General features: G+C 40.7%; 1 protein-coding gene across 2 annotated transcripts in view; it reads right to left on the bottom strand.

Annotated features, from left to right (window-relative positions):
• CLIC5 (CLIC family member 5) overlaps window positions 1–24,093 on the bottom strand; it is an 82,330-nt gene extending 58,237 nt beyond the window's left edge. Inside the window, exon 1 of one of the 2 annotated variants that reach the window (XM_088162512.1) lies at window positions 23,954–24,093. Coding sequence is in view for 1 of the 2 variants with exons in the window: in XM_014872929.2 (XP_014728415.1) it covers window positions 556–618 (63 nt within the window). In the remaining variant the exon portion in view is untranslated. Of the gene's footprint in view, window positions 1–555; window positions 931–23,953 lie in introns of those variants that run through there. The other variant, XM_014872929.2, reaches the window with a different exon arrangement.
• Window positions 24,094–27,896: the final 3,803 nt, after the last annotated feature.

Here is a 27,896-nt window from a genome sequence, read left to right as displayed (position 1 = left end):
CCCTTCTACAAAATCAGAATGAGCTTCAGACTGAGGAAACCGACAATAAAAACTGATTTAGTTTTTATTGGTTTAGAAAAAAAGGAAGTATTGCGGTAAATAATCAGAAGACCGACAGCTTATCTCAATCCTTACTGTTTTACAGTCCATCATATTGTTTATGGTCCTGACAGTTTCTGTTGAGCAGAATCCTGGTGCCCCCCAGCTCTTCCCAAAAATGGAAAAGAAAGTCAGGATTCATAGAGCAAAACCTGAAGCCTACAGGCTCAAGTCTAAAGTTAGGACACAGTACATTGCAGGCAGCAGGCTAAGAATAACAGAACAAACTCATGAGAAGAGAATTAACAATAAAACACAGGAACTCTGACTCTCCCTCCACAACATTACCTAATTCTAATGTCACGAAGAAGAAAGCAGAGTGAGCGTGTGTACAAGAGATAACAGGCTGTCACAGCACCGCTTCCGCTCAGCGCCAGAAAATTAAAGTTTGATTATTCAGTAGAAGCTGAGCCGATCTGAGAGTCACACCAGTGTCCAGTTCACAGCGCAACTTACCTTCACAAAGAGCTCAATTTCAGGGTCCTTTCCTTCCCCATTAGCAGCAACAGAGTCTGTCATTTTTCACCCCCAAGGCTACCAGCTGATCTCTTGAAATTAAGTGGCAAAAGGAGGTTTCAACTTCACAGCGTGTGAGTTTCCCTTCTGAACCACGCTAACTAAGCTCTTAAAATATCATTTGTAATGATAAAGCTCGAAAGCATTAGAATAAACAAGTTTGCAGGTTATTAAATTAATAATTAAGAAAAGGCAGGCAGCAGAGGAGCAGTCCCTGTTACGGTAGTTCTTCAGAGCAACAAGTGCTGCTGTGCTCTGGTACAGTATCCTCATCTGTCAGAGCTGCAGCCCTCGCTGCCTGCCCAAAATAGCCCGGAGCATAAAAAAACAGAGGGTGGGGTTAAACTCACAGGGGAGGAGACAAGCTCCTGGTACCTAGGCAGGATCAGTCTCTGAGCAAATAATTCTGCTCTTCCCTGTTTTCAACGTTTCTGTTGTTCCCTCCCTCATTCTACAGCTGGGAGCACCAGGGACAGGGAAGAAGGAAGTCCTGCAGCTGAGCTAGTTTCGTTGCTTTAAGCAACAGTGATGTTTTTTTCTGTTTTTTTGAAGGGTGTTTGTCCTGCCTGTAGCTTTTCAAAATCCAAATATTGCTATTGCTAAGAAAGGTAAAAGAAAAAGAGCCTGTGCACTGGCTGTTGGCTCAATCAAGAAATGGGAAGAAAAGCAGAGCTTTGCCTCAGCACCCCCCACCATGTGTGTGGTACAGACTGGTACAGAAGCCAAAACTGAATACTCAGGTGAGAGAAGCACCTATGATGTGACCACTGCTGATGGAGCTCAGGAGCAGAGGAATGGGAATGTTTGGGTCCCATAACTATTTCTCAGCATGTCCCTTGGGGTGCTGCTTGTAGAGGGGGGACAAGAGAACCATGATTTGCTGGGTGGAGCATGGGAGAACAGCCTGCTGTTGATCTGCTGCTGTCATCCCTTTCCTTCACCCTGCATTCCTTGCATGACTCAGAGGGCACCGCACAGCAGCCCTGAGCATGAGGTGACACCTATAGAAAGTCCTGACACAGCCAAAAGGCATGAAGGGAGGGAGTGCTGGCACAGGAGGGGACACCAGGCAGCGGTGAAAGGGTCAATGGCACCTCCTCCTCATCCCCATCCCTGCCTAGAGGGACTTGGTGTCCTCCTGCCCTTGGGAAGGCTCTTCCTCCACTTCTGCCCCCGATCCTGCTTCAGGACTGCCAAAAGTCTGGCTAACAGGTTGTTGGCAGCTCGAACTTCCAGACATGAGCAGTTTTACCTTCTTCTGACACAGAGAGGCCTTTTGGGGAGAGTTTTGACATGATCAAACGCCCGCCTTTCCTGAAGTGCTCTTAGCTGTGCTTCTGTTCTCCAATTCTCTCTGTGACCTCTAGGCATTTGACACAGCTCCAGAGCAGTCACAGCCAACACCTCCATGGCCCTTTGGATAAGTTCTATGGGAATTTTCCCACAACAACTGCTTCATGTGCACTACATGAAGGACTGAAATGGTTAACAAGTAAATCTCATTATGCTATTGCAACTGTAATTACAACATAATCATCATTATAATTACTGTAAAAGTATGCTTATGGTTTTTAGATCTAATTAGCACTCATTCAAATAACTGGAAGGTTAACTTTAAGAGAATTAAGTGTTATTACTCCTTTGATTTCAAATTTTTACATGTAATTTTTGGACTAGGCACATTAATTACCAAACATTTAGAGTACAATTATTCTTAGGCCTATCGGCAAGTTTCCAAGGACATAGGTTAAGTGTACTTACATGTGGCAGAAAGAATCATTGCATTGTAATTATGCATTACAGTTACAAAACTCTGCCAAAAACTTAAGTGTAATCACTGTATCTCTAAAATGCATCCCTAAATAATGCATTATTAACTATACAATTATAAGCTTTTGGGTTTTGCTGAAAAATTGTTTTGCTCTAGCACCTTGTGGTGACATAATTTCCCTTTAATGAAGGTTCCTGGGAACAATGGGAAATGGATCATCTTCAGTGAGGTTACCTGTAGCTCTAGCCTCACTGAAAACATTGTTTTGATATAGGCAAGTGGTTTGAACAAGTTATATCACAGGACCATTGGCTCTGGAAGAGAAGATACTGCCAGCTATGAGCATAGTAATGAGGTAATGCTGCTAATGCTAAACCAAAGGGTAGAAATAAAATCAGCTTTCAAAATATCAGCACTTACAAGTTGTGATGTATTTAGATGTGACCTATTTAGATGTCTATTTTAGAATGAAAAAGTATGCCCTAGAAGTGTCTAATTTTTTCCACTGAGTCCAGGGTAATGAGATAAACATGTAATGGTCAGACAAATCCTGCAGTAATTTTTAAGTAAAAGAAATCTATGGCTTCAGTCCAGATTCCTGTGCCTCACTCCAGAAGTTGTGCGTGCCTTGCTCTTCTGAAAGTCAAACTCTAGATGTAGCAATTTCAGTAGAGACTCATTGTGTCAAAACATTCAAATCCTTCCCTCTCAATTACTGTCTGGGTTTAGTGGTGTGTTATAATTAATTTGCAGATGAAGATTATCATGCTGAGGCTCAGCAAAGCAGAAGGGAAACTTTGCAATACAAAGGGAGCAAAGGTGCCCTGCAGCCATTTCCATCCTAACCCAGATATAAACGACTGCAGGAACGGGCCAGATCCCACCTGGCTCAGGATGTTTCTGGGCAGTGCTGCCACTGGAAGTTGCCGTCCTCATTTGCTTCCACCTCACTCCCTACCCCAGGACCTGATATGGGGTGTTCAGATGCAACAGAAGTTGAAGAGTGAATACCACACATCTGGTATTCCAACTGTGCTTTTAGGTATCCATGGAAAGAATAAGCCAGCCCACCTCAAAAAAAAACCCCTCTGCTACACAAAAATACCCCCATGGAATCCCAGAAGAGACCAAACATAACAGACAACACAATTTGTTCAAATAATGCTGTTTTTTTAAAAAAGAGATTCTGAAAGCTGAATTTAGGATAAACATTGTAGAAGGCAGTGAGTAGGAGGAAATATATATAGATGGATATATAAACATATATATGTATATATGCACTGCTTTAGGAATCTATTCATGCATTTTCTGCTTTTCTGTCATATAAAACTGACTTATCACTTACATCTGGGTGGAACCTTTCTGACTATAATGGTTTTTAGTGTCTACACAGCTCTTTTGTGTGTTATGAAATCAGCTCTTTCTTCAGCCAAATTAAGGGTAAGACACTGATAAATAATTAGTACACTCTCATTTTACTGCAAAGAATGAGTCACTTAGTTTGGCCTATCATTTTCTCACAAGTCAGAAGTAGCAGAGGCTTTGAGTTACAAGCAAGAACACTAGACACTGAATTATGAACTCCTCATAAGCCAAGTCATTATAGTTAGAGGTTTATGAGATATAGAAATGAATATGAGCACAATATATCCCATTAATAAAATAAGAGGACAGCTTCAGAAAAGGAATGGCCACATCCCCACGTAAGACCTCTATTGTAGGTGAACCCTGATGCACTATCAACTTTCACAGGCCAGATCCAAGCTTCACTTCCAGCAAAGATTTGTCCCGAGGGGGTGAAGCAGAGGCCAAGCATCCAGAATGTAACTCTATCGTGCAGCTCTCCAGCACACTGCTACGTTACCAAGAAGGATCAGAGCACAGAGCACATCCATCCCCCGGTGCTTCCACCCAGCTCCCTTCATCAGAGCAGGTATTGCAAGTTTCATACGACACAGGCGAAGTTTTTCATTGTTGTGATGAAAAGAAGTAAAAACTTGGTGCAGCTGCAGTAAATGGTATTTGGGGCTATGATTTTACCAGAGAATTATTTAACTGCTTAGTTGCCAAAAAACCCCACACCTAAGCAGCAGCCAGGGTGGTTTGAACGGGTTATGGAAACATCTTTTCCAGAGACAGTTCTGAATCACTGGCAATTTGCAACTGTATTTATTGGATGCTTGTAATTTTGATACCCAACACACTTAACAAGTTAACAACTGCAAGGAATCAATCCAGTACTTTTTATTTTCTTTTGAGTGACAATGTGTCTATTGATTTGTTGCTATTGATTTCTTGTCTGAATTTCAGAAAAATCAAAAGATTTGTCTCAGATATTTGGGGCCAGAACAGCAGGTTCCCCTCTTGAAATGTACATGGCATACAAGCTCTTCTCAAGGCATACAAAGCTCTTCTCATCAGCCCCATGCCAACACTGGGTCATAAGATACTTTCCCTCGACTCTAAAGATGTACAGTACCTCAAAATATGTTGGTTTGATGGAAGAACTGTGATTTTGTTCCTTTTTGTAACTTTTCCCACATTCAAGGTAATGGAAGAAAAGACATCAAGAGATACAAAAACAGCTGTGCAGCCTGAATGTCCCAGTAAATGGGATGGGATGGAAAAGCATAGACTAGAAAACTTAGCACTCCATTAACTGACAATTTGAAATAATCCACTCTGTACTCACCCCCAGATATTATGAATCCATCACAGCCATGAGCTACTGCAGCTCTCCTTTATCCTTTTATTAAAAAGCATTATTTTAGCTCTAAAATTGTATTGCTGAAATTCTTCTATTTAGCAGAATGAATCAGTTCAGACTGGAGTTTAGCAAAATTCTAGTCCAAAACCATGGAATTATTTTTTTATATAATTATGTTTTCACATGGATGCAGCATCAAACTTTGCTGTAACATTAATAAGCATTAACACCTTCAAGAGAAAACCTGCTGCTGTTCAGTGTGAAGAGGGATTTCATTATAGATAATGATCTCAGTGCTCATATTGAGACACCCTCAGGTACCCATTTGTAAGGATGTGGCTCTGAAAGGGTACAAAATAATCTCCTAATGCTGCATTCAGTACAGAAACTTCTAGAGGGCAGGAGTTTATTTCACTATCATTTCAAAAGTGACATTTCAATTAAAAACAAAAGATACTTCCAACCAGGACTGAGACTGCTCTGGAAAGTGGTATTGTAGGAGATACAATGGAGAGCATGACAGATTGTCCCCAACTGTGGCCTATATGGGTAATGCAGCTGATGAAAGGAGAAATGCAGAAATCCTCAGCCCTTGCTTTTCAAAATGAATCCTCCATGCTATCAAGTGTGCTGAAGAAAAACAGCACCAGGTTAAGTGTGATGTACCCATTGTTGTTGACTCACTACTGTCATAGAATGAAAATTACATGATTTTACTTCCAAGTCTGCAACAGAGTAAGTAATGCCTCTTCCTGTCTTATTTTACAGGAGTTCATCGTGCAAGTCCCTATTTAGATTATTTCTGTTCACTTCTTTGTATGCTTCTTAACATAAATTAAGGCTAAATTAATTAAGATTTGAAGTATGAACATGCAAACCAGGATTAAATCCCCCCCAAAGAAAAGACCAGTACACAACACACTACTTTAATCCTGATTTATGAATTATTATTTACAGGAAGCGTTCAAAGTGGCATGTACAACTCATGCACATCTCAGGCTAGGCTTCAATTCCCCCCAGTAAATAAGGCTCAAAGAATGCACAGTTGCTGCTGATTTCATTGGACACATTTGTTTTTCACACTATGGTTTAGCAAACAATTTGGCTGAAAGCTGAAATTACTTTCTGTGTTCTGATGCACATTATTTCTAAAAAAGTTGAAGCCTTCAGCAGCTCAGTTTGAAATTACTTATGACTCAGGCTAGTCTCTATGGGTTCACACGCTGGCGTCACTACCTGCACGGCAGGTTATGTGCATGGATCTGCACCGTGGATTTCAGAATTCTCTGCAGTGTATGTATTGTTTGGCTTAAGAAAAGAACCTCTGGATTTTTCCTCCCTGATAAACTCACACTGGATCAGTGTGGAATAGCAGGGCTCAACATCCTTACATCCCTCTGTGGCAGCCAAGTTTAACCTCTGCAATGGTGATGCCTCTGGTCAATGGAAGTGCTGCTCACCTGGGTTAATGCAGCTGGCTGACCTTGAGCCTCACAGTGAACTGAAGAACTCTTCCATTCTCCTTAATAAATTGCCTTCATTCATTTTTCATTTCACCTTTTGGTACTTCTGTGATAAAGTTTCCACAGTTTGCCAGCTCACTTGCCTTAGTGCATCACCTCAAGCTGTTATGAACAGTGGGTTCTTTGTTCATTTTTACCTTCCTAAGAACTTCAAAGTAGGAGTTCTTGCAGTGCCTAAAGTTGGCTTGGTGATAACTCCATTTTAGTTTTTTTTTGCTTGAGGACCCTTTTCACTGCAGAGTTAATGCAACCAACCATGATGAATTGAAGCAAGGTGGCGAGTTAAGCACAGATGTGAACTTCTCTTCTGCGAATACATTTACATGAGCAGATTTTTTGCTGGTAACCATCACATTAACAGATTCTTGCTGGTGACCAGCAAACCCAACATATTAGGACTTCAAAGAACATGTCCCACATCCTTAAGTGAAAGGTAGTGGTGGTAATTCTTAAAAAGGTGGTTGGCTTAAGACCAAAAGTAAATTTTTGGTGAAATTCAGCACCGAGCACAGTCTAAATAACAGTGATGCCCTGTTTTACTCTGTCAGAAGTGGGAATACTGGGTAGTCTAACTAGAAAGACATGAGGGAGTTTTTTGTCTCTTAAGTGGAAGATTTTCCAAAAGTTTTCCATCTTTTGCCAAAATCACAAATTTTCACAGAGCATGTAGCACGTATCACTTCTATAAGAAAGGTGTGGACCCTTGGCCACTGGCTGCAATACCTGGGAGCAACCCCACAGACCACCAAAATGTCAAAGCCCAGTTTGTCTTTGCAGTCTTACTGCTTTGACTTTGGCGACAGCTCTGATGCAATTCTGTAGAAAAAGAACTAGGTTTTCCTGTGAGACCTCTATCAGTTGGAAAAGTTCTAATGAGATATGGACCCCTTTACTCATTAGAAACTTCTACCCATTTCTAACCAAGCAGCAAGTCAGAGTTGACACCAGACTACTTAATAAATATATATAAAGCTATCTGATGATGTTGAGAGAAAACTAAATTCCTCTGCAGAGGATGGCAGCAAACAGAGGCTCTTCAGTTAAGTCTTGACTACAGGTTCATGCAGAAAATTGACCTTCAGAGAGAAAAAGCAGAGTTCAAAAGGGTGAAGTTGTGTGTGTTGTGAGGTTTGACTCCTCTCAACTCTGCATCTTGACGAGGTGGAAGTCGCTGTGAGGGAGTTTCTACCATCTCTGACCATGCTGGGTCTCCTGACCAGAACAAAATGAATTTAGGCTACAGAATTATCAAACCAGCACACTGCAATTATTTTGTATGCCATGGGAGATCTAGCAACAACAAATTAAAGGTTATTGATAGCCCTTTTCAGATAACTAGGTATATAGAATCAAAACTGAAAGCAACTTAACCAGGTCATCTATCACTCTCCCACGATACTAGAAACCTTGCACTGTACTATTGTAAACCAAAAAAAGAAAATTAAAATGCTGTAATGAAAATGAAGGGCAATCCACACACACAAACTTCATAGTGCAAAGCTTCATAAAATCAAAGAGGACTCGGAGCCACTGGAACTAATACATGTGGGAATAGTTTACTATTGATAGGGCTGATAGTGCCACTGATTTTTAGTGCTTCCTAATTCTTTCCCTGTTTACATCCTATTTTCAAGTCATTGTAGCTTCTGCCAGACTTTAAAAAGAGAGCGCTTTTCAATACTGGTGTCTTCTTTATTCATCCAAAGGACTTCAGACCCCCAAAGATTTATCTTGCAATGCACTCAGCCACTGAACTCACTGATTCCCCAGGCTACATCTTAAAACAAAAGCTTGAAAGTGAACAAAAATGCAAGGAAATGACCCAATTTCCCCAGAATCAACAGCAGGCTAAAAATAGACTCCTGAACTCCTCAATGTCAGCTTAGTCCAACTATTGTCAAATGAAAACACATTTGTTTTCCCAAGTGATCAGAACACCATTGTCATGGAGCACACTCTCCGTACAGGTGATTATGTGAATATATATACAACATTCTTGTACACAGTATTCTACAGGCACGCTTCCAAAGACATTCCACCAGCCCACCTGTCACGCTCTGATTGGAAAATCTGCTTGGAAAATCTGGCCTTCAGCCTTCAGTTTCTTTTTTTTTATTATTATTATTTTTTTAATATAAAATGTGCTTGGTTACCATCCCCATGAGTCACACAGTCCAGTCTTGTCAAGTTAATTGTTAAGTGGGATTAGGCAGCAGAGCGCTCTTTGGCCACATCCTTGCAGGGGCTTGGGGAGCTCGGTCTCCTCCCTGGCTGGCAGTCGCCGAGGGAATGCCAGGGTGGCGGAGCTGCTGGCCAGGCTTTTATAGCGGGGCTATTTTTAGCTGTTATCAGCCGCGGGTGCGGGGCCAATCCCCGCCCGGGGCCGCGCACAAACTCCGCTCCGGCCAAACTTCACTCGCAGCAATCGCACAGGGAGGAGCCAAGTGACTGAATTTGCTGCTTTGAGCTTGGGCTGTTCCTTATACGGGCTCCTGCGAGGCGCCAGCACAGCAAGGACACGCGTTAGGACCATGAGGAAGTTACTGATTCAATAGATAAGCATCCTTGCCTATATTTGGTGAAAATTAGTGAATTTAAGGTGCTTCATGAAGTCCAATAAGTGATGCAATCATTCAGTATGATATACATATAACTTAGTTTCTGGTGTTTTTACAAAGGTGGTGTTTTTTATCTCACCGTGTAACTGTGTACTGTGTAACTGGAAACTACTTACTGTGATTATTTACAAATCCATGTGCTCACCAAAGAAAGGGAAAGACTGCCTCTTCAAAACAGGCTACGTGGTGTATAACAGATTTTTGACAGTGGACCTTTGTTCAGTATATTCTTTTAGTAAGTTTTCGTGGAAATATGACCTTGTAGTAACTTTAGGTTTTGAGAAACTAATTTGATTGTGAGAAAAACGTGTATTAAAATTAGGAAGAATTTCTGATGACATTAAGAAAAGTAAAAACTTTATAAGTTTAAATTATTTTTCATAGTATTTCTGTTTACTGAGGACTTGCTAGTATTATTTTGGCACCTCACTGGCCATTTCTGGCTAACAGAGACCCTCTTGCAGTGAGGGGCCACCCAAAGTATCAATGTTACAGCTAAGGATGAACATATTTATAGACCAAGTATAAATGTGGGCAAATATAAAACACTTCTGCTGGTCAGATTTTTAATCAAATAGGTTTTAAATTAATCCAAAAAAGGTACAAATAAATGTGGGCAGAGGTCTGAAGAGTGATAAAATACCTATATTTTCAAATGCACAGCTTCCACTCCTTCCATTTGCTTCTCAACCAGCCCTCAAGCTTCAGGGGCACAGTGCTGAGATTTCCCAAAGCACAGCAACAGACATTTCACCTCAAATAGAACTGGTTTACTCAAACAATCATAGGTATCTTAAAACAGGAGGTTATTAGAAGAATCTTTCTGCTGCTTGTTTAGTTTAGCTATAAAAGCAGAAACAACCTGAGACAAGATGCAGCTGTGAAAAAAAAAAAAAAAGCACCTTTGTGGAAAGAAAATATGTGCAGAAGGGGATTACTATGACAACTGGCAGAAATGGAGACAAAAAGGATTGGCTGGTTTAGCCCCAAAGCATCTGAGGTTGTCTAAGCCTAAACTGATTTTTAAAAGAGCTAAATGCATGAATGAATGCTAATGGACCATGCTGGCACAAGAGCAAGGATGATTTAGCTGCACATAAATAAAGGTAATTTGGAAATTAAAGTGTCAAACCTTTAGAGCAGTGACATTCTGAAACAGATTTCCAAAATGAATAATAATACTAATAGTTTCTAAATAGACCTTGACCACTTTATGAATGAAGTATTACATGATGAGGCTGTCTGTAACAGAGTACTCAATTTCATGTCCCAAAAAGTCACATCCAGTCCTATGAATTTCTTTTTCAGATTACCTAGAATCCCCAAAGAAACCATCTTGGTCAGTGTACAGATTTCTACCTTTCTGTGCCTCATCTTTTATAAACATATAAGCAGGAAGATAATGGTTTTCTCTCAGAAGATGTGTTCTCGAGTTTTACTTCATTAACACCTGCATGGCAGCTCCAACAGAAAATCAATTAACTTGGAATCAAAATCCTGAGTTTGAACACTGCTGGATGTACTGAAACCAGACCTGTGCGCTGACAAATTCACTTCCCATCTATCCCTGAGCACGTCATTGTAACGTCATGAATGTCACTGACATCTTACATTATCAGTAGACGTACCAACAGTAAAAATTTACCTATAATTGTTTCATTAATTGATATGAAAAAATCATCTAAATATAAAAAACATACCTGCAGATGACAAATAAATTACTAATTTTGGTTAATTTAGACTGTAAAGTGAACAGCAGAAGTGTCCAACATCGCACTGTTTGATCATTATTGCACTTCAGTTGTTGCTGTGTGTGGACACTGAAACAAAAAGGGAAATTAAATAGCCTGAAAAAAGAAATTAATCAATCCAAAGTTTATTTCCAGATGTCCATTACCAGAATACACTTCTAGTCTAATCTAGTCATCCAAGATTTGTTTTTAAACAGTCACTGGTGGTATTCAGTTTATTTAACTTCAGAGGACCATGCCATTGTTTTCAGTGAAAATTTATGTCTTGATGCAGTTGCCTAAGCCTAGATATCCAGCAGCATTTGATAGGATAGCTGAGGAAATCCACAAACATACATGAGACAGGATCTGTGGGACACCCACAGCCTGCAGAGGCAGCAGAGGCCAGGAAAGAAGCCTTTCGATTTCTAAACCAGCAGGGGATGCCCGTGGTTGGAAAACTCAGGCCCCGCTCCATACAATGAACACAGTCTACCTAACAAGAAATCTCCCTCTACAGGTGGTGCTTGCACTTGGCCACGGGAATTAACATCTCATCATGCTATTCCAGATAGCTTTTTATTGCAAAAAGAGCCTAGACATCCTGCAGAGGTGTACTTAATGGCTTACAGACACCTTCAGTTGGATGAGCAAAATCCAACTCTTGATATCTAAAGAAAACCAAGAGCAGAGCAGAAATGCTGTTTTCCTCTTGCAGACTCCAAAATAATTGGCATATGTCATCACCAGTTGCTCTACAGGGTTTATGCATTATTTTGTGTTTGTAGAATATTAGTCTCAGTAGATCTGCTCTTTAAGTACTTCTGAAATAACCAGTTTGAAATAATACAAATTGCTCAGTTTTGGACAGGATCCATTTAAACAGGTGACAGTACTGCTACACAGATATGTTTTCAAGGCCAGTAAGGAAGCAATCAATCCACAAATCCAAACATTTTTCTCTCCAAAAATGTAGGTGCTGAGATGTTTTAAAAGAAAAAAACAATCCATGCTGGGATAAGAGCCCTGTTTTCATAACTTTAAAGAGGGTATCACAAGATGAAATATATATGAGGAAAAATAAATGAGTAAATAAATCCTGTTTTAACTTTCTCTCGGTGTGACCTACATTATTTACATTGTGTTTGCCATTGCTGCAATCACTGTGCAGGGACAATTTCCTAGATAATACAGGTCTGTATTTTGAAGCTGTTGCTACGCTACTGCGCTGTGCCCGAACACTGCTGTGGCTGCAGCCACTGAGGGGGGCACGGGAGTGCCAGCTCAAAATTGATTCACCGACCTTCCTGCAGGTGCCTGAGTGAGGTACAGACTCAGCAAGGGTTAGTTTACCCTTTGTATCCAAAAGATTAAGCAAACTGCTCTGCCCTGCTGCTGAAACACATGTTCTGCTCATAACTGATAGCCGGGGACTGGGTGTTATCAGTAACAGAATGGCCGTCACTAATCTTTTCACACACACACATAAATTCAAATAGGCATAAATCCAGCTGTGAAGAGACCCATAGCACAGTTTTCCTCCTCAGAAATAAGGGTTAGTAGCTATTAGGTTTATATGTGAAGACAAGAGATTACCAGTCTGCTGTACATGGCAGGGTGGAGGAGGGAGCCATAGAGCCTCGCTGGGTTGGCACCGTGGTGTGGATGTGTTAGAGGTGTATCCCTATTATCTGAGTTAGCAGAGCAAAGCATTGGTGAGGGTGTCCTTCACGTTGGATTTATGTCAGAGCAGTTCTCTGACTCCAAAACCATGCTGTTTTCAGTGAGGGGTGATCAGAATCTGATCACACCATTAAGAAAAACCTAAATTCTCACAGAAGAGAAACCTAACGCTCTGTAAGTCAAATGGCAGCTGCAAACTGTGCAGTACTACTGTATTACACCTGCTTGCAAATGGGTAAGTAACAAATGGTTGAGACTGTCACTAAAGCATTTATTAGGAAAACACCAGGGCTGGAGAAACTAAATAAATGTTAAAAGATTCACAAATATGTTAAAATACAGCAGATAAAGTGTTCTGCCTAGAGAGTTGGATAAATGATGAATTAAATAGGCGCTTGCTGTAGTAATTTTTATTGGCTCTGCTATTTGCACTACCTGTACCTCCAAACTGGAGCTTAAGAATTATATAAATTAACTGGGGAAAGACTGAAAAATGTGATAAAAAACACCCCTAAAAGAAAAAAAAACAAACCACAACACACCAAACCACTCAACATTTAGAAATAATGACTCAAGGTTGAAGGCAAGCTGAAGGATTTGTTTAGTTCAAGAAAGCAAGGACTGAAGGAAATTTGATCTGTGTCCTCTATATACATAAAGGTCTTGTCTATTAAAAAGAAAAATAGCATAATTTAGAGCAACAAAATTTTACTAAAGGAAAATATTTTCTCAGGACAGTGATTAAGCACTGACAGAGACTAATTGGTATAGATGCTGAATGGGCATCACTGAATGTTCCTAAAGAAGTATCTGTTAGGGATAATATAGATAAGACTGAGAGCAGGAGGACATATCACTTGGTATTCTAGACTTGTATTTCTATACTTAATTGTACTTGTAAGCTATCTCAAGACTATTTGCAGGAGCAAACAACCATTAATTTCATTTTAATTATGAAAACAGGTATCAAGTTGGCTCCCCATGAGTCATTTCCTGCTGTGTACATGTCAGCTTCAGCATCTTGGTCTGTAAATCTGCCAAGACTGGAAAACTCTGAAAATAGTTCTTGGATCTTTTCCCTGCTCAGGTTGCTCAGTTAACATTATTTAAATGGTGGATTATGAATCACTCAACCTTTTTCTAAGCTTATTCATAAGACCAAAATAATATTTGCTTACTTCCATTAGATTTACTATTTATAATATTTTTGAAGGCTAAAATGTCATCAAAAGCCAAACTACCATAATTTTGTGTACATATGGATAGTTACACCTGCCACCTGTCTTCAGTCTGAATTTACCTTACTACCTGCAAACCTTGGTGGAGAAGATACGGCTTAACACCAGCCTTATGTGCTGTATTGGAGTCAGTTAAACACTAACTGGTTTCCATTGCTAGGAGGTATCTGGATGCCCAATTATGCTTACAAATATCTAACAGCCCAAAACTGCAAATACAGTTGTTTTCCAATGTAGATTATGAGTATAATAAGAAATGCTCAGTTCTTCTCAGCAAAACACCCGTTTAACCACCAACTTCTGACTGGACATCCATGTGGTTCTGCTCTCTTCAAATTATACATGCTTAAAATTGGATTTGTCCTGTGTCTTCATATTCTGAACCATTAATACAAATTCCTAAACAGAATTTTCTCAACAGAAACCAGAATGCTTCATAAAACAAGAGAAAAGCCAACTCATTAGAAAGAAGCGTGATTTTCCCAGAGGCACAATGATGAGTTCCACTGTCCCTGTGAAGAACATGGTCTGTCATTCACAACGGTTCAGCTCAACTTGGGTAGTCAGTAAAGAACTAGCACAGAGTTTAGTTGTGCCACCAAGGTGGATTCTCAGATATTCCTGGCTTGGAAATCAGAGAACAACAGAATCACAAAACTGGTAAGGTTGGAAAAGATGTTTAAGATCATCAAGTCCAACTGTCAACCTGGCACCACCACCATGTTTACCATTAAACCAGGTCCTCAAGTGCCACATCTACACATTTCTGGATGTCCAGGGATGGTGACTCCACTTCCCTGAGTGGCTGTTCCAGTGCCTGACAAACATCTCCATGAAAAAATGTTCTAATATCTGATCTAAACCTCCATTGGCACAACTTGAGGAATTTTCTCTCATCCTGTCACTTGTTACCTGGGAGCAGAGCCCGACCCCCACCTGGCCCCACCTTCCTTTCAGGGAGTTGGGGAAGCAAGAGCCCCCCAGCTCCCTCAGCTGCTCCTCATCATTCCTGTGCTCCAGACCCTTCCCCAGCTCTGTTCCCTTCTCTGGACACACTCCAGACCCTCCATTTCTTTTTTGTCATGAGGGGCCCAGAACTGAACCCAGGATTTGAGGTGTAGCCTCAGCTATGCCCAGCACAGGGGGACAGTCACTGCCCTGGCCTTGCTGGCCACAGTATGGCTGGTGAAAGCCAGCTGCCATTGGCCTTCTTGCCCACCTGGGCACACCTGGCTCATGTTCAACTGCTATTGACTGACACCGCCAGATCCTTTTCCAGCTTTCCAGCCACTCTTCTCACAGCCTGCAGCACTGCAGGAGTTTGACTTGTACAAGTCCAAGTACAGGACTCAGCACTTCAAATGAGGGAGTGGGAAACATCTTGTGGGAAAAACAACAATGTCCTTTTCCAGCTCCTGACTTAACTAATTTTACAAAAGGACACCATAATTCCAAACAGAAACTGCTAAATGCTTAGGTTCTGATTCTTAAATGTAAGTATTGGTGTGCACTAAAAGGACAGGAGGCAACAAGCACAGATTGAGATACACAAAATTCTATTTAAAATATAGTTCTACCATGAGGGTAGGACATTAGAATGATTGCACAGAGAACCTATGGTTTCTTCATCTTTGGAAATATTGAAAACCAAGCATGACCTTGAGTAAGCTGTTATAGGTGATCCTGCTCTGAGGAAGGAGTTGGATCAGGTGATCTCCAGAGATGCTCTCCAGCATCCATAACTCTGTTACTCCAGTGCAGTGATCCAACAGGTGCAGGTTGATGATGCTAAACCACTGTATAATGTCGGTATTTTTGCCTAACACAATGTTTATTGCTTAGAGTAAAGAATTACCTTCCTTCTTTTTGGGAACTGTGTTCCTATGGCACAAATGAGTACAGAGAGGCTATAATCTGCAGTCAATCTCAGGTCATCAAAAAAACCAGAAAGGCAATAATTTTCTTCTGAAAAGAAAATTGGAGGACTAGTCTTTAAATAACAACTCAGGCTTCAGGAAAAAAAAAAAAGTTAAAATTTTCAAAGAAACCTAAACCTTCAGCACAAACATTCTGCTCAATAGAAAAATACAGTGTACAGGTGAGAAGGCTGAACCTTGGAGCTGTGATTGGGTCAGGCTGTCCTGTGCACTCAGTAACACAGCCTGCATGCCAGTCATATTTCTGTTCAAATTGCAAAGGCTTTTGTTTGAAGAAATTACAGCGTTATTGAAAGGGCATTAAGGTGGCTGTGATAAGCCCAGACATGCTGGATTCACACAAACAGATTCATGTTGTTACATGCTGCATTCTGCTGTTAAAGGCACAGGCAATTCCTTTTTTACCTTATGGCACATCCTGAAATAATCCACTGACATGACATAGTTACCAAGAACTGATAATCAGTGAAAAACGAGTTAAAGGGATGTAAACATTTTCTTGGTGTCTAATGAATGGACTACTGTAAACATCATCCATCCAGCTGCACTGTGAGTTACATTATTTAATCTTCCCACTTTCTCTGGTGTTCACATTTCCAGATATTCACAGAGATTTATAGGGCTACAAGCAAAGGGAGGAATAAATAATGGCAGGACTGTCATGATCACTACTGTCCCACAGGACAAGGTCCTGCTGTCACTGTTAGTGTTTGCAGAAAAGTGCAAACCCAGATGAACCCAGATTCAGAGCAACCCTAGCCTCAGGTGGACTAGAGACCGTGTGAGAAGGGAACTACATATGAGTAATATTTATTGACACAACTGAGATATTAGTTCCATGTGCAAGAATCCACAGCCCTCAGCGATTTCACTACTCTTGTTATATATTATTCTGTGACCTTCCAATTTACAGGCTGACTTTTGCTATCTAGGTAATTAAAGAGAGCAAAGCTGGATCTGCACTCCATGGACTGCTTTATTACCTTGATACCAGAAAGGCAAAAAAACAAAAAGCAAACATCATCATGTTCTCAAGGAGTAAAATACTGTAACAGGAGTTCAGTTCAGCCACCTACCCAGGATTACCCAGTGCCCTGACACTGGGATCCCAGAATGGATCACCTGAGAGCCTCCTGTCTCAACCTTTGAGCCGGGTAGGGACATCTTGGGGCTCAAGGACATTTCAAAGACACCAGGCCCTTGTTTGGCACTTGAAGAGAGCACACTTTGCCTTTCACTCTGGACTAGCTGATAAGGACCTTTATGGGATAATCAGGTTCTCTGCACAACAAAAGCAAGGAAAAGGACTTCCTCAGACCTTGCCCATGACAGTTACATTCAAATTGCCTCTCTTCTCACTTTTTCAAATTAACCCAAACAACTCTGCTTGAACGGGAACATCTGCACACATTTCTTACATTATCCATAGAAAAATAAGACGTTATTTTGAAATTAGAGGAATGTGAAAGAATAAGGAAATTAAAGAGATTATTTTAAAGTCAAAATTCAGCTCTCAGGTTGCTAACACCATGTAGTTGCTAACAAACAAAATATACTCAATTGCTGCAACCTTTAACACATACACAGGACTACATGGAGAAATATAAAATAGAACTAATGCCACAGCTCTTACTTTGACATATAATCAATATATTTTTAGCAATGACCATGATTCAGTCACAGAAATAGGACAGATGCTGTTTCAGGGAGTCATTTAACCAAATAATGACTGCTGAAAACACTTCTCATTATGTGTGGTGACAAAATCTCTTCTCCTGCTTCCAAAGCCCCCATGGAACAGAGAAACAGATTTTGTTAATATTATTTATGTTGAAAAGTTATGTTGACAAACTTAACGAGGCTTCTCTTGAAATAACAGAATATTATAATAATGATGTATTGTTGAACTATTCAAGGTACTCAAGAGCTTGAACATTCTTATACAGTTTAAAAAAAAGGAACTGTCAGGCTGTGTTTCAGCTGAATAAATGCTGAGAAAAGTTAAATACAAGTGCTTTTACGAAGGGAATCACAGTGTTTATTCAAGAACACAGGTGTTTACAGTTTTGAAATCTAAGTAATCCTTTATAAGGTGAGAAAAGGTGTGAAACCGTCCTCAGTAATTTATACCTAGCAATTAATGAAAATAAATGTTGCAATTGTCAGAGAAACACCTAAATCTAAATATCAAAGGAAATAAAAGAAAAACTTCTTTCAGAGACGGGCATTATTTAAACTATATATTCAGTTTTCTTCATAGCATTCATAGCTATGACTTTGGAGCTCTCAGTTACTAGATAGTGACGTGCAGGGATATGTGAACCAGCTCAACTAAATAGTAGCAGCCTAGCTGTAACAACAGGGAGATTTCCCAGAATAAATGAATTGCAGCAACAATCAGAATACCTGCACCATACTTCCACTTGAATGAAGAAATCCCAGAAATTCCACACAACACAAATCACCTCTTTCTCTGCTTAAAGATGCAAGAGGGAAGTGAAGAGATTGGCTCCCTGCAGCAGAGTTGGGAGCAAAGCAGTGGGTAGCTGTATTTCACTGATTTGGAGGACACACACATTGATTTGGGGTCTAAAATTAGGGTATGCTTAGGAGCACCCAGGTTCTTACCTTTACAAAAATGCAAATCTCAAAATCTTCCTGCAAGTTCTCAGTTTCTCCAGCGTTATTGTTAAGGGGAAACTTGAGGGAAGTTGAAGAGTTGGTAAAAGTGCTCTGTCTCTGACGAAACTGGAAATCCGGAGGAAAATGCAGGTTTCTCTCAAACATTGTGCCCTCTGCATCTTTATCTTTCAGAGTTGGGCTCATCAGATCTGTCTGCTGCTGTGGGTGGTCTTCTTCAGCACCATGGTGAGATGAAGAGTCATCTTCTCCATCACTTCCATATTGAGAGGCCACAGAAGTATTACAACTATGTTCTGAGTTCTCTTTACTACCATCCGTGTTTTCTGGGATATTAGTGAAGGAAAAAGGGGATGCTGACTCTTCAGGGACATGATCAGAAAGATCACCCCCTTTATTTTCCTCAGAATCTGAAACCTCAGAGACAGTGATATCATTAGCATTTTGATTGATGTCAGTAAAGCCTGGATCTTCCATGGCTGCTGGCTGGTGAGTTTTGCCTGCCTGCTGGTACCTACAGACTACAATTAAAGTGAGATGTTGACAGACAAGGCTCCTTAGGAGGAAGCAGAGTCTGTGGTGTACTTTCTGAATGCTCAGCTACACATGGCAGATCTCCAACAATCATTTACTTAGAGCCTTGAATCAACAACTGCACTTCCACCGAAGTAAAAGGCTGTCTCACTTTTAACCCCTTTGTCGATCTGGCCCTGTAAACTGTATCTCAGGAGCTGCAATAAAGTGTTCCTCCAGCTGTTGCCTGGATAAGTATAACAAAAAAAAAGCTGAAGAACCTAGCGCTACTAGAAAGCTACAGTAAAAAAATAAATATTCTCACATAGGAAGTTGAATAGAGTTCTACTGGAAATCTTATTTATGTAAAGAGGTAGAAATGCAGACTTCACCCACTTACTCATATTTTTAACACACAAAAACTTCAAGGAAAAGCGAGGCAAAGCTGCCTCAACAATACAAGCAATCATCTGCAACATTTTAGTGGTTACTTACAAATCATCAACAACTAATGATCATTTACAAAAAAACACTACAAAAAATTATAAAGAGGTAAATTTTAACTCTTTCGAACATTGCCACTCATTCACTTTGGGGGCGAGACATTTCACATTTGACATTGTCATCCTCTTAACAATAAACTAGGGCCAAAACTGTAAAAGCTCTTATGAGCTCTTATGAGCTGCCCTGGGAATACAGGAAAAGAGAGCAATGAAGAAGTATTAACCATGATTACATATACATAATGTATCCATTAATTATAATCACATTTAGGTTATGTATCTCCAGGTGGTAAGACATACACTGTAGAAATGTAATTTGCCACCTTGTATATCCAGTTCCTTTTCTCTAATGAATGGAGAGACACAACAAACTGCACAGAACCTAAAGTGGGTGAATACTGCCAGCTTTAGCATAGAATTAACTACCCTCCTGGAGACAGATACACATTCCAGAGCAACTGAATTCAACAGAGCTGAAACTCCTGGAAAATCCAAACCTGCATTTATCAAATTATTATGAAGTTACCAATTTACCAAAGTCATGAGACCTTCCGGCCTTATTGACTAAAGACTTTTTATCCCCATGTTTACTGCACCTGGACTACATAGATTATTACAAGAATTCTTATAACCTAATTATATTTAATCTTTTGGGGTTGAGTCAAAAGGAAAATGAAGGTTTTTTCCTCCTGACCAATCCTTGTAACTTCCTGAGAGGTAACTGCCATAGCCAGGTTAGAGCCAGAAAAGGAAAAGAGAAAGATGGTAATTCAAGCCATTCCAGACAGAACCAGAAGGGAACACAAGCTGTTACTACAAAAGTAGCAGGTGCTGCCTGCCTGGGATTTATGATTGTAGTTAACTGCCATTACTCCTATGTTAAGAAGTTTAGACTACTACTAAAATTAAATATCAAAAGCAAACCAATATTTCATCTTAATTAAACTTAGGGCTCCTCGATAACCTGAAAAGTGCCAAGATCGTGGTCACAACCAAGTTTAAACACTGTGATTGTACAGTACAATCACAGGTAAATATCAGAGATCAGTGAGATCTCTTAGCTCACGAGGGCATTTCCGGCCTGATCCAACTCAAGGACTTCAAGGATATATTACCCATTACCAAGGCCTAATTTCAACTCTTACTTCCCCCACATTCCTGCCTGGCACAAGTGGTCCATCACCAAACAGGACAGAGCACATCTCTTTACATTAGCTGCATGTAAATCAGCCACAATTCCTCATGTGGAAATCCTAACTCAGAGATTCTGAAATGTGTGCTGTGTAATCTGTCTTACAAACTTCTAGCATTCAAGACCAAGGCTAATGACAAGACTAATTTGAAATCATAAACTTAAATTACTAAAGTTCAAGAAACTTCAGAAAAGCAATAAAACAGATGGTAAGTTTTACAAATTCAATTTCTTTTAGGACTACTTTTCACTTCTAAGAAAACACTTGGATTTCTTCATATTTTGTAGAAAGACAAATGTATTTCTGCCTGGGTCTGTTCAGATTGCTCTGAGCATGACTTTGATCAGCAACTCCCACTGATCTTCAACCCCTTCTTACAGAGTGCTTGCAGGATGAAACTCGCTGGGATCATAAAAACTCCCTCCTTAATAACTCGGCTGGCAAACAGTTTTAGGAAAAAAAAAAAGAACACAGAAATATGCATGACACAAAACAAAGTCCAGTTGTAGTCCATTCCATGACTTTTTTTCCCTCCACGAAGATGACATTTGCAGGATGCAGCAGCACCTGCTGGAGGGTTTAAAATATCACAAGTAAAACAAGGAGTAAGAGCATAAGGTATTAAAAAATAAATAAATACAGTTGATGTGGATTTCTTTATTGTGAGTCACTCAAGTTCTTCTTTCCTCTGCCCCCCTCCAAGAGTAATAAAAAATATCATTAAGTGTCCAGTAAAATGGGACTTCTCTCCTGCATTGAAGTGAGAAGGAAGAGGCTGTATGAGGCAGGAGAGCAAAAAAATAAAGTCTCAGCACAACTAAAGCCCTCTGAGTAACAGTCCCACCCCAAAGCCATGTGTATGCAAGATTACAAAACAGAGGTCACCAATTTCATCCATTCCTTAAATTCCTCTGTTCCCAAATCTAGCAGGTGATGAGTTTATGTAGCAGTTAATAACACAATACTTTCTGCTGGTAATCCTGTGATCCAGGTTGTGTCACTGTCCATCTGGACCCACATGAGCCATCGGTTATGCTGGTCACCGGCTTTGCAGAAACACAAAGCACAAAAACCATAAGCAGAAAAGTTCATAAAAGGACAAAGAACATGAGCAATAGAACCCCTCATTTTCAAGAGAAGCTTATTTTTTATTTTATGACTGAATTTCTGATTTTACTTCAGCTTTATTTTTTAAAGGAAGACATACCAGAATCAACATCACTACAAGTCCAGTTAGCATACTCAGACACAAGTTACAGTTTTGTTAGTGTTCAGCAGCTGAAATAAGCAAATCACTGATTGTTTCTACAGTCCAGTGAACAGTGATCAGTACCTCAAAGTACCTCATAAAAAGAGATGGAAATAATTACATCAAAAGGAGATGAAGATGGTCTTTAATACAGCCCAGTTATCAGAGATCCCTACAATAGATGTGTTTGTTTAGACAGCAAGGCTGGTATTCATCTACATTTAGAAGCCCACAAACGGACATCAAAACTGAGGCTAGGAACCCAGAAAACTGCCTGGTTGACTCTGCAGACACACAGAGCTCAGTTCAGCACCTCAAACACACAGAGACATTTATTGGTATTTAAGTTGTTTGCTTAGAGCAACTTGATTTATCTGAAGGATAAGGGATCTGGCACACTCAGACTGCTGAAGCTACTACTGAAACTTTAGCAGTTCACCCTGAAATCCCAACACAAATCAGCATCTCCACCTTGCACTTATTTTAAATTGACAAGTAGATGATTGACTTGCAAAGAAATTCCTGCATTGCTAGAGTCAGTTATCCCTCGCCTCCAGAACGGAAGAGAAGGGTGGGAAGAATGAAGAGTAACAAGAATATCTAAGACTCCTAATCAGAATACCTCACATATTCTCAGAGGTTAAAAATCAGAGGCAAAACCCCACATTACACTATTTAGTACAGATTCACAAGACTTCTACCTGGGTACACATTTTTTTTAAGCAATAATTTGCACGTATTCTAGACATTCCATAATATTATAACATTAAATAAACTTCAACTCATCCATCAGTGCCACAAGTAGCTTCAGTGGTTCACTGCTCCATTTAGAAATAGCAAGTTGCTTCTACTGGAATTTCTCTGGTCATTTCCAGTTGGATATTCCTATAGTTGTAATGGTTAAATAAAAGAATCCTTCAGTTTTATTCGTCCTCGCAAAGAGCCTGTAAATCATTCCTCATAACCTAAAGAAACTGCTTGCTCTAAAATATCTTTTTCCAGATAGAAGAGATGCAAAAAACACCCTAAATGGTTAAAACACTCAGAGTTCTTGAAAACAGCTGAACCTGAAACTGAATGGTAAACAAACCTTACTGTTTGTTAGTTCTTAGAAACTGAGGGATCTTAGTATCACAGCAAATCAGACCCTTCGTTTGCACTTAAGTGCACTCAGTGCAAAATCATTAATGTTCCTGACCATTCAGGATATTGGTTTTACAGAAAAAAAAAATAAACTAACAACTTTTCTTCTCCAAAATTTCCAAAGCTTTGCAACATGTAGTTCAAGATCATTATCAAAACTACACTGTGGGCGCTGGGAGACAAACTGGTCAAGGTTTACAGACATATAACAAGGGACTTGTAATAAATTCATACCACTTTGTTTTCACTCCTGGCTGCACTCAATACCTGGAGGAAATCAACCACAAACAAACTTGCACCATTTCCAGCCTCAGCTTTTACTTGTGTTGTTAGCAGCACCTCATCTCTACACAGTTCATCAACTGTAATCCTCTATCCACTGCCAATCTTGCACTAAACAGCACGAGGACAAGACTTTATCCCAGATTTTGTTCCTTTATCGGTATTCTATTTGTACTGCAGTAAGGAAAACAAACACATTGAAGAATTATTTCAGAAGACAGTGGTTTGGTAAATGTTGAAGATGACACATTTCATACAGGAGGCAGCACATCCTTGAAGCAGGCATCCAGAAATCTATCAGTTGTTCTGCTAAAACTGACCTGGATTCTGCAGTCTTGAGGGGCTGGTTCACTAACCCAGGACCCCACTCTAGTAATGGTGATTCACCTTCACTCAGATTTCCTTTGCTGTTGGCTGCATAAAAAGCATATTTAATGCCAACACACCCGTAAATTTCACTGCATACGACAGACATCTCTCCACTGGGAACCAGACAAACAATAGAAAACCACTTTTCACAGGACACTCAATTCTCATGTTATCTACAGCTTTTAGTTGGTAAAAATACCAGGAGTCATTGTCAACACACATTTGAAAACCTGCTTTACCTGCTGCAGGGCCTAATTAATCCCAATTTGGATGTCTCAAAGCCCTTTATTTTTGGTCTTCCAGTCCATTTTGTAAAATTTTACTTGGTTTGGTCTTTAAGTCCATAGTCAGGAACTCCATTGGAATACATGAGAGCCTAAGAAATACCAGCTTTTTATCTGCCCAACTGCTCCAAGAAAAACATTTTTGTTTGCCCTTAAAATCTGGCATCATTTCAACAACCTTGTTTATCTCTGAAACTAAGCACTCTTGAAAAACTCAGCAACCCAGTTTCAAGCCTGTTTGCAGTGGAGACTCTGGTAACTGAAATAAAGAAGGCAGAGACACTACAGTCCTCTGTACCACCCTGTCATGCAGCCTTGGGGATCCACACAGTTTGAGAAATAGCAAGGTTAAGAGCCCTTTTTTTCTATACATAATGTCCATATACAAGCAATGCTTTGAATTAAATGGGCACTAAAAGCTTAAGGTCTAATAAAGTTTAACAGCTGTTACTCACTCAGGTCTTTTTATGGTTTCATGAAATGTCTATTTTTTTAATCTCAATTTTATAAAGATGCATCAAAACACAGTAAATGACAGATTAAAAAAATACTGAGCAAAAATGGTGACAGAGGTCTCCATCACATGGATAACATTGAGAATAAAATTGGAAATACAGGAAATATTTATTGTTCAGTATTAAATAAGGAAAATATGTGTATGCAAAACAAGTAGCTGAGCTATTCACATGCAACATCAAGTTTTCATAGAACTGCAGAATGATTTGGGTAGGAAGGGAATGTAAAGATCATCTTATTCCAATACCCTGCCATGGGTAGGGACATCTTCCACTATCCCAGGCTGCTCAAAGCCCCATCCAAGCTGGCCTTGACACTTCCAGGGATGAGGCAGCCACAGCTTCTCTGGGCAACCTGTGCCAGGACCTCAGCACCCTCACAACGAATACTTTTTTCCATAATATCCAATTTAAACTTGTACTCTTTCAGTTTGAAGCCATTCCCCCTTATCTAGTCACTCCATGCTCTTGTAAAAAGACCCTCTCCATCTTTCTTGTAGGCACCCTTCAGGTGCTGGAAGGCCACAGTTAGGTCACCCTTAAGCCTTCTCTTCTCCAGGCTGAACAATCCAAATTAAATTTGTCCAAATTTAAACCAAAATTCAATTAATCCAAATAAATTCAGTTGCTTCACCTCTACAACACTGCCAACTAGAGGGTATGGTTTCCTTTCTAGAAATTATGTGTCTTACTAAGCCTAGCAAACCCTGAGAATATTTTGAGGTTGTCTACTCTTTACTTCCTGGCATTGACAAGTGGTTTTCGAGCTGCAAATGCTCAATTGTACTCCAGCAGTAAATCTGGACAGCTCTGGCAGCACCCAGAGCTTAGAACTACAGCTTCTACAGGCAAATGTGGGCTAAAATACAACAGAGAGATCAAGGTGAAGAAAGGCAAACATCTCAGTAGTGCCCAGTTTTACTCCTCTTAATCAATGTAACATGTAACTCGCCCATTTCTTGTAGGCAAACACTATAAATGGAAACAAGAGCTGTTTTAAATACATTAGATACATATTGGCTAGACCAGCTCAGAGTTCAGAGCTGCCTGCATGATGTGTCAAACTGGGCACACACATTAGGCTGGGCTTGTGAATAAGTGAATACTGCAAATGGTTTTCAAAGCATGTGGGCAAGAGTAAACAAGAGATTACTCACACCTTATAGGACTGAATAGCTGAGTGATTATGCTGCAAAAGTAGGCTGGCGTAAGAGCCTCGATGCTTAAAAGTTGTCTGCATCTGTGCATAAAGTTTTTAACAAGAACTCAATTGTAACTTGATGAAATTGGTCAAAATACTGCACCTGCTCTGCTATGCATTCCCTGGAGCTCTAGTTCACTCTTTGTAACAAATATTTTTAAGGCACTACAACGAAGTAATTTATAAAGGACATGTCCCTCCTCCACATGATCAACTGTCATGTGCATATTCACAAAACTGAATTTGTGTAACCAAAAAGAGACTCAGAGATAAAAACACAGGAGGACCTTGACTTGAACTTGACACATAACACGTGAGTAGCTGCAAGAATTCTTATAACACGTGAGTAGCTGCAAGAATTCTTATCTAGCTCACCTGGAGATGGTTTTTTCCCTCTTTTACAGGCCTGTGTTTTGCCACACCTGCTACATTCCATAAATCAAGGTGAATCAGGGGTGTGTCACTTTATTCAGCCGATTGTACTACATTTTAGAGCCACTACACAGCTGGCACACAGAGTAGCAAAACCTGCCTAACTCATACATATGTGAAAGCCATTAGGAAGAAACAAGCTGAAATCTACACAGCCTGCAGAATAAACATCTAGCAGGGTACACAGAATGAAATTCAGATCTACTCCAGGCAGTTATAAAGCCATAAGCATGTCTTTTTCTCAGGTTTTTTGGGATGGAATTTAAAATAGTGATAATTTGTGCTCTGTGCTATTAAAGGATGCTTCATTTCTCTATTTACATAGAGCTGATCTCATTGTTTTTCAGCACCAGTAACTTAACAGGTTTTGCAGAATTACTAATCCCTTCTCATAATAAAAAGGAAAACCATGGGAATGTAAACTATTTGCCTTAATTTATGAAGCAAACTTACACTCAAAAGAGATCTCAAGTTGTACCACAGACTGCTGCAGTGGCACTCAGAGAGTATATTCAACAACATGTGACCATTTCCTACCTGTATTCTGAGTTTTAGGGTAAACAATTCTTTTTTTTTTTCCAAAAGAGACCACAAGAAGGTGATATGTGTGAAAGAATATGAACAGAGCTGTGTGACCAAAAGGGAGATGGAGTCACAGAGGAGTCATGCTGCCAAGCACCACTGCCTTAAAAAGGTGACAGCCTGGGGCTGCTGGGCACCTTCAAAGGAGACGGGAGGAAGGTTATGGACGTGCTGGGAAAATACAGGGACACTCCCAAGGACGTGTTCCATCACAGCCTGACCTCACGGTGCCCTTCTGCAACAATGGGAAGCCCAGCAAACAGCCCCAAAGTGAGGTGTATCCCAGGGGTACAACACACCCTTCACAAACCCCTGAAGTCCCTGAAAATATTGCTCTGCTTGGGAGGGCTTCATCACACAGCCCCTCATGGCTCCCCTCCGCTCTGCCCCTCCATCCCGGTGTGTGGCAGCAGGGCCGGGGCAGTGACTGTCCCCTGTGCTGGGCATAGTGAGGTCACCTCGGGGGCTGTGTCCAGTTCTGGGCCCTCAGTTCAGGAAGGACATTGAGGGGCTGGAGCGTGTCCAGAGAAGGGAATGGAGCTGGGGAAGGCTCTGGAGCACAAGGATGATGAGGAGCAGCTGAGGGAGCTAGGAAAGGGGCTCAGCCTGGAGGAGGCTCAGGGGGGACCTTGTGGCTCTGCACAACTCCCTGACAGGAGGGGACAGCCAGGTGGGGGTCCGGCTCTGCTCCCAGGGAACAAGAGGCCATAGTCTCAAGATGCACCACGGGAGGTTTTTAGTTGGACATTAAGTATACTTTCTTCACAAAAACGGTGGTTTGACATTGGAATGGGCTGCAGAAAGAAGCGGTGGAGTCACCGTCCCTGGAGATGTTTAAGGAAAGACTGGACATGGCACTAAGACACTTGGTCTAGTTGACAAAATGGTGACCGGCCATAGGCTGAACTCGATGATCTCAGAGCTCTTTTCCATCTAATTGACCGTGTGGCACTGAAAATTCCGTATTGCCCCCATGGTCCCCCTATAGCCCTCACGGCCTCCTTGCTGCCCTCACGATCCCTCTCACCGCCCGCCCTCACTTCCCTCTCCCCCGCCCCCGCACCGTTCATCCCAGCGCCACGCCCCCCGCCTCGCAGCCAATCGGATCTCCCGCCAGCGGGTCCGCAGCCAATCACAGCGGGCGGAGGCCGCGCTCACCGCCGAGCTC

Source organism: Sturnus vulgaris, chromosome 3 (assembly GCF_052056855.1).
Source record: "Sturnus vulgaris isolate bStuVul1 chromosome 3, bStuVul1.hap1, whole genome shotgun sequence".
Lineage (NCBI taxonomy): Eukaryota > Metazoa > Chordata > Aves > Passeriformes > Sturnidae > Sturnus > Sturnus vulgaris.
Note: the sequence above shows the minus strand (reverse complement) of the source record. Positions and strands in the feature narration are given on the sequence as shown.